At 43.8% G+C, this 7,434-nt stretch overlaps 1 protein-coding gene across 1 annotated transcript in view; it reads right to left on the reverse strand.

Annotated features, from left to right (window-relative positions):
- Nucleotides 1-4,697: 4,697 nt before the first annotated feature.
- Nucleotides 4,698-7,434, reverse strand: part of LOC119422550 (WD repeat-containing protein 11) — a 7,775-nt gene continuing 5,038 nt past the window's right edge. The window contains exons 4-7 of the mRNA XM_037689964.1: nt 7,183-7,245; nt 5,978-6,043; nt 4,794-4,974; nt 4,698-4,703 (exon numbers count right to left, since the gene is read on the reverse strand). Of these exons, the coding sequence (XP_037545892.1) occupies nt 4,698-4,703; nt 4,794-4,974; nt 5,978-6,043; nt 7,183-7,245 (316 nt within the window). The remainder of the gene's footprint in view (nt 4,704-4,793; nt 4,975-5,977; nt 6,044-7,182; nt 7,246-7,434) is intronic.

Genomic DNA, 7,434 nt, shown 5'->3' on the forward strand with positions numbered 1-7,434 from the left:
TGGACGACGGGGTGCAGTACCTACCTGACCCAGCAGGAGGAGCTGGTCAGCACACTTCTTGGTGTGTTCATAACTGGAGCGCTTCACCTCCTGCAGGTGAACCCGATCCAACTGGAACTTCTGTGGAGCGGGACAGGCGGAGCAGAGTTAGGAGTGCTTTTGTTTTTACAAAAAACACTTCCTGAGATCGGCGGTCAGATCTTGAACGTGTGGGAGAGACAAACAGAACCACGTCGCACCGCCGGCTCTAAACGACGAGCCAAAAGAGACAATTAAAAAGAACGGCGTGCAGAGATGGAGAGCGTAATTATAAAGGTTTTAAAAAATTCAGGAGGCTCTGGTGCCGATGCCTCCTCGTTTCATTACTGGTGGCTGATTTCTCATTATTTCATTACACGCTGCCTGTTGAGAGGCTGTTCTTTTCTCTTCAGTCAGTAAATGACAGTCATTAAGCATAAAACGGCAACAAACGCTAAAACAACTAGTTTTTTTTATAAAAGCTATTCATATGGTCTTTCTGCTCCTGGTTAAGATGCATTATCTGTGTAACAGAGTTCAAAATGTACAGTAGTCCCTCGATACTTCACGGTTCGTTTATTGCGAACTCGCTCCATCACGGTTTTTCAAAATAAAATCGGACATGACCCACAACTGGCTGACTGATGGATGAGCCGCACGATCGGCATGGAATTTTTATTTAAAATAAATTATTTAGCAACTCCTGCACCTTTGTACAGCCCACACTGCAGAATAAACTGATCAGCTGATCTCTGTGCAGAGCGGAGAAGTGGGCGTGGCTAAAAGCGCTTGCAGGTGGCTGAGAACAGCGGAGGCAGGGAGCTGAAATCATGACATTCTGTCTCTTTTAGAGTGTTTAGAGTTTAGAAACATTATTTAGAATATTGCAAGAGTGTGGGAAGGGTTTAAAACACCTTTATATATATATAAATAATAAAATAAACTACTACTTACTACTTGTACTACTATTTCTACTTCACAGTTTTGCACATATCGCAGGTCTTCAAGGTGCGTATCCCCTGTGATAAACGAGGGATTACTGTAATCCGAAGTTTTTGTTTATTTTAATGTTAATATATTTGTGAATTTTAAGTTATTCTCTTTTATTTTGAAATGTGTCAAAGGCAGAAATGACGTAATTCATTTCGTTCTGACAGCTTCCTCTCCCTCACTTTGCCACTATGCAATGCGAGGTTAAGAACTGTGGGGACGATGTTGGTGGGGTTTTCTTTTTTTTTTGGCTTCGAAAATGTAGCTATTTAAGTTATAAATCTTTTGTTATGTTGGTTGATATGAATTTTACAACGTTACTGTGATTTTATTTTTCATTCTGACCACAAAACGGAAGTTTTTAATGAACATTTTATTGTCCCAATTGTAAGATAATTTGGCGCCATTTCCAGTTTAGTGCGCCCTCTTGTGGTTGCTGGCTGTAATGGCTCCGCAGATGGTTTACCACCGTTTCACCGTACAACATTAATTTTTGCAAAGGTGCAGGACACAGAAGACAAATGATGCGTTTGTTTTCTGCAGGAGAGAACGTAAACAGTGAAGAAACTGTATCTGGATGCTCAGTCCTTTGAAGAAAATAAGCATCGTTACATCTGCCAGTTAAAACCAGTGGGTGAGCGGAGAAGCCAGTTGAGTTTAGTAACTTGTAAGATTTCTGTTAGCTGTCGGAGCCGTGGAGGTTAGTTATTCCGGTCAGACTTCTGCAGCTGAAGCCGTTTGATGAGCCAAACGTCGCTGCAGAAGGTCTGGCCAACTCTTCAGAAGCTGCAGCTCTGATCACTGCATGGCCCCTCATTAACAAGCAGCAGAAATGTCATAAAAATACAAGAACATTCTGTTTAAAAAGAGGATAATTCACTAAAAAGTTACACGGACATTTGTGACTTTTTAATTAGGCTTCTAGCTGAAAGGAGCGACTCCGTAATATCCTTTGAGTGACTCGTTTATTCTTCCTGTCCTGTGTGAGGAAGAAAAGCTGCATTTGCACAACGGGCAAACTTCTTATTATCTCCCACACGTTGTTTAAACTTTCGGCTTCATTGTGCGGCGTCACGTTTTACCAGCAGACGATGAAAGCAGCGGCCTTCAGCCGACATGGCTTCAACTATTTTCCACAAACTTTAAAGAGCGAGTTGCTACAATAACCAGAGATGACGAAGGAAGAGTCGGGGTATTGTTTGAAACAGCCTTGGATGCCGGCTCGCTTGCGTCGTCGGCAAGATTCATCGATTTCAGACACCGCAGCACAAACGAGAGGTTTTTCTTTTAAAACGAGCGTCTTGCCGAAGGCTACAACGCCTCAGGGGAGACGTTGGGAGAACTGAACGTTTGGAGCTGAGAGAGAAGAAGAAATGGTCTCAAACTGATCTAACAAAGTTAAGTTGCGTCCTCTGGACGGATTAAATGAAAAATTGTTGAAACATTTCGTCTTTTATCCAAAAGACTTGGTTCCCCCCCCCCCCCGTCAAGAAAAATCATGGAAGAAACGAGCGCCCTGCCGAGAAACACTGCATGCGAACAAGACCTGGGTCAGATTGGAAAAAAAAAAGCGGATTTGCCACATTCACCTGCAGTGAACGCAGCCTTTGATCCACAGCCCCCCCTGCTCCCCCTTGGTACCTTTTGTGCATGCTCAAAACCCTCCACAACCTAAATTAATGGCTCACTCTGTTCTACATATGTCCTTGAAACGATTGCCAAGACCCTCCACATTCTGGTCCCGGTGAGGCCATCATCCAGAATTAATGGGTCTTCCAGACCCGACAGTGATCATGGTTATGTTGACGCTGTGAACAACAGGGTTAATGTGTCCATGAAGGGGTTGCCCTATGGATGTACCGTAATTTACAGAGTATTGAGCGCAACAGAATACAAGCCACACCCACTAACAAAAAAAGTGAACAAATACAGAGTAGGATGCACTTCACTTGTGTATAAGCCGCGGGTGTCGATGTTGTAACATGAGATATTTACACAGAAAGATTTTTAAAAAACTTTTAATTAAATACGTACAGTAAATGTTTGTTTTTTCTGAACAGCACCTGTAACACGGCTGGTTAAAACAAACAAACAAACAAACAAACAAACAAACAAACAAAAAACAGTAGCCTACCAGGAAGTCTAACAAAGTTAAGTCAGATCCTCTGGACAGATTCTTCTTGCTGAAATGTTTTGTCTTTTATCCAAAGGACTTCTTCAGTCTGAGGAGCTGCAGTAAACACTCTGCTCCCCTGTGTAAGCCACAGGGAGGTAGCGCTTTCATTTCTAACCCGAACTCGAAGCCCGGCCTGGACCGATCCAGATTAGGGCCGGTCCGGGCCGTTATGATTTGATTAATGTGCGGGCCGGTCTCGGGCTTTGATGCAGTTTTACGAACCGTACAGCACAAATAAAACGAGAAGATGAAGAAAGAAAGACGAGTGCAGCAGTTAATCAGACTGTGGAAGAGATCGCTGGCGCATTGCGCAATAATTGCGCACGTGGGCTCAGGCTTCTGCGGTTTTACGACTCACACAGCCCAAAGAAAACTAAATAAGAATGCACAATTAAAAATTGTGTTCATCTACTTGTTGAGGAGGAGGCAGGTCCGACCGGCTGGTTTAAAGACGTAAAAATGTTGTGTTAAGCTCAGATGGACCCGTCACCGGCCGCGCACGTCCGCTGACCAGCCGCGCACGTCCGCTGACCGGCCGCGCACGTCCGCTGACCGGCCGCGCACGTCCGCTGGCCGGCCGCGCACGTCCGCTGACCCGCCGGTTGAAATGGACTTGCGACCTGTCCAGGTGTACCCCACCTTTCGCACAGTGACTGCTGGACATGGGCACCAGTGACCCCCGCTACCCGAAAAGGAAGAAGCGGATAAAGATAATGGATGGATGAGCTGATCACCGGCCGCGCGCGTCTCCGCACCTGCTGTCATCTGCGGTGAAGGAAGTAGCAGCATCTACCAAAGCCGAAGGGAGAGCAGCGCGTTCAATTAAAATAACCTTGTTCTGTATTTTTCCAAATAATTTTGCTCTAAAAACATTTTTGTTCATCGGTGTAATAGCCGATCTTTACAGTTGATTTTTTTTTAGGCTATTTGTTTTGTATGTTAATATCCATTTGGTGACTTGTTAATAAACATTAATCTTATATCTTCCTTTCATTACGTTTTTAAAACTATCGTGTCAAACTGATTTACTTACAAAAGCAGTAAAAGATTAATAAAAAATAAAAAAAGTATTTTTTTGGTGGGGTTGAGCCCTTTAACTACCGGTAATCTGTTGGGTCTGGATAGGGCTCGAAAAAAAAACTGCGGGCTCGGTCCAGATTTATTAGGCCCGAATGCAACTCTACAGGGAGGGGAGAATGGGAAGGGTGGGGGGGATGTATCCCCCCCCCTCCCCAGTGGACCAGTGAAACCAAATTTTATTGGTCCACCTGTTCGGTAATTTCATTGGTCAGATTCTTTTTACCTTTATTTATACAGGTCGTCTCAGTGAGTCACGAGGACCCGCCCTCCAAGAGACGTGTATTAGCAGCTCTGTGAGCACCCGGGTGTGTCGAGGCTGAATGTTTTGGCAGCACGAAGCTCGTCCAAAAAAAAAAAAAAAAAAAAAAATAAAATAAATAAATAAAGCCATAAATTAGCCACAGCGTTCAACGCGTGTGAAAAAAGTAGGGGCTTAAGTCTGGAAATTCCACAACTTGGAACATGCAAATGTTTGTTTTTATTTTTATTTTTTAGAAAGAAGAACTTGTCCGTCTCTCACTTTACTGACCTGGAAGTAGGAACTTTCACACAAAACATCTTGGCAGATGTCCAGGTGGTTCAGCGGTGACGGCTGACTGTCTTCACTTCCCTCCGCGGCAGGCACGCTGAGCTGCCGGGCCTGGGCAAACGACTGGAGGTAATGGGACGCCACCGTCCAGAATGTGAGGTCGGACTCGTCCCCGAACAGCCTGGGGTTAACCATAACGATGCGTCAGCGGGGTTAGAGGGGTCAAAGTAATTAGACACATTCTGTCGTTTGCTTTTCTCACTAATGAGCACAGGTTCTGTATGTTGCAGCCCACGCCTTGTTCTTTCAGTCAGCTCCTCTCCTCGTGTTTTAAAAAAAAAAATCATTTACTCCCCGCAGCATCCTTTAATATAACTGCACAGGCACACAGCTGTTACTAGGTTACCCTGCGACAATAACAGCAGCACAGAAACCTGGCTGGCAAGACACAGAAACATAATGACGAATGTTCTGTGACTCGTTGCCGCATAATTAAAGAAACAAACAAAAACACACAGGAAAATCAAGGATGTATTACAGGACGCAAGCCGGAGAAGATGTTACATTCCTGCTCAGACCGGCAGATCCAGAACTGTGAGACGATGGAGGGAAATGAGAACCGAAGCAAAACGAGATCAGAGTTGCTGCCTGCGGCTCGCGTCACGCTTACAGAACTGCACTGAACACGCACAGTAAGGCTACCATTTATATTATTGGCAGATGCTTTTTATTACGCCGTACATACCGTTTGTATTTCCAAATTAAAATGTGTATTTTAAAATAAGCAGAAGCCAGCTTTGCACTTTTATTAAAAAAAAAAAGATAATTTTATGATGAGAAGGGACTGAATTACAGCTGCTGTGGCCAAACCTGGTACATGCTGATATGTGTGAGGTCTGTTAGCTCTCAGAATTATGTGTTCAGAATGACTCTCAGCTACTACCACGCCAAATTTTAGCATCTGTAAAAGTGATTAAAAATATTATCGTCTGCCTTGAGCTTTCAGCAGCAAGAGGAAGGAGAACAATAAAATCATGCCTCACTCAGCTGGTCCATGTATTTTAAACAGTTACCGTTTTAGGTTATATTTAGCACATTTGTGTAAAACTTTACACGTCGTGTGTTTTTCTCTTCCTGTGTCGTACGATGTGCACACTGAGGAAGAGCGGAGACCTAAAACTCACCGTGAGACCAGGAGGCAGCGTTGCAGAAGACTGAGCTCTGGGTCCTGAAGGACGCTCTTCAGGTCGCTGGGGAGCCAATCAGAGAAAGACGATCAGAACCCGGCCACAGACAATTACATCACTGAAGCACATTAGGCCCAGTGTGGCTGTTCATCTTCTCTGTCAAACCACAGCTCCAAGACCTTTATACACCAACAAAATCACATGAAACTGCTCTGGTGAGGCACATGAATACACACCGTGTTTAAACCCTTCCTGTTGTGTTAGTGCGTCTCCTCCATCAATCACCACCTCACCGTGGTGTTTGGATGGATGGACGTTTATGATGGATGGAAGAATGGATGGATGTTCGGATGGATTGATAAATGATGGATAGATGGATGGATGGATGGATGGATGGATGATGGATGGATGATGGATGGATGTTTGGATGCATTTATTCATTCAACCTTTATTTATACAGGTTAATCTCATTGAGCCTCAGGGACTCATGATGGATAGATGGATGGATGGATGGATGGATGAATGATGGATGGATGGATGTTTGGATGCATCCATTCATTCAACCTTTATTTATACAGGTTAATCTCATTAAGCCTCAGGGACTCATGATGGATAGATGGATGGATGGATGGATGGATGATGGATGGATGGATGTTTGGAAGCATCCATTCATTCAACCTTTATTTATATAGGTTAATCTCATTGAGCCTTAGGGACTCATGATGGATAGATGGATGGATGAATGGACGGATGGAAGATTGGATGGACAGATGAATGGATGGATGATTGGATGATGGATAGACGTTTGCATGAATGGTGGATGTTTGGAAGGATGGATGAATAGATGGATGTTTGGATGGATGGATGTTTGGAAGGATGGATGAATAGATGGATGTTTGCAAGGATGGATGACTAGATGGATGTTTGTTTGGATGGATGCTTGAATGGATGTTTAGATGGATGTTTGGATGGATGCTTGAATGGATGTTTAGATGGATGTTTGGATGGATGTTTGAATGGATGTTTAGATGGATGTTCAGATGTATGTTTGGATGTATGTATGTTTGGATGTATGTTCAGATGTATGTTTGGATGTATGTATGTTTGGATGTATGTTTGGATGTATGTTTGGATGGATGTATGTTTGGATGGATGTTTGAATGGATGAACAGAAGGATGTTTGGATGGATGTAAGAACTCACTTTGACAACGAGTTGAGCTGCTCCTGGATCAGGCCTTTGATCTCCACTTTTTCTGTGTAATCTCTGTAATGGAAGATCAAAGTTAAGTGAAATGTGATCTCTTCAGCTTTGCTAAAATAAAAAAAACAAATGTAGCTTCAAGTGTGAGCCTCAGAAGCTGCCTGTGAAGAGAAGCTGCCTGTGAAGAGAAGCTGCCTGTGACGAGAAGCTGCCTGTGACGAGAAGCTGCCTGTGAAGAGAAGCTGCCCGTGA

The sequence above is a fragment of the Nematolebias whitei genome, chromosome 1, assembly GCF_014905685.2.
Source record: "Nematolebias whitei isolate Nwh7 chromosome 1, NemWhi1, whole genome shotgun sequence".
NCBI lineage: Eukaryota > Metazoa > Chordata > Actinopteri > Cyprinodontiformes > Rivulidae > Nematolebias > Nematolebias whitei.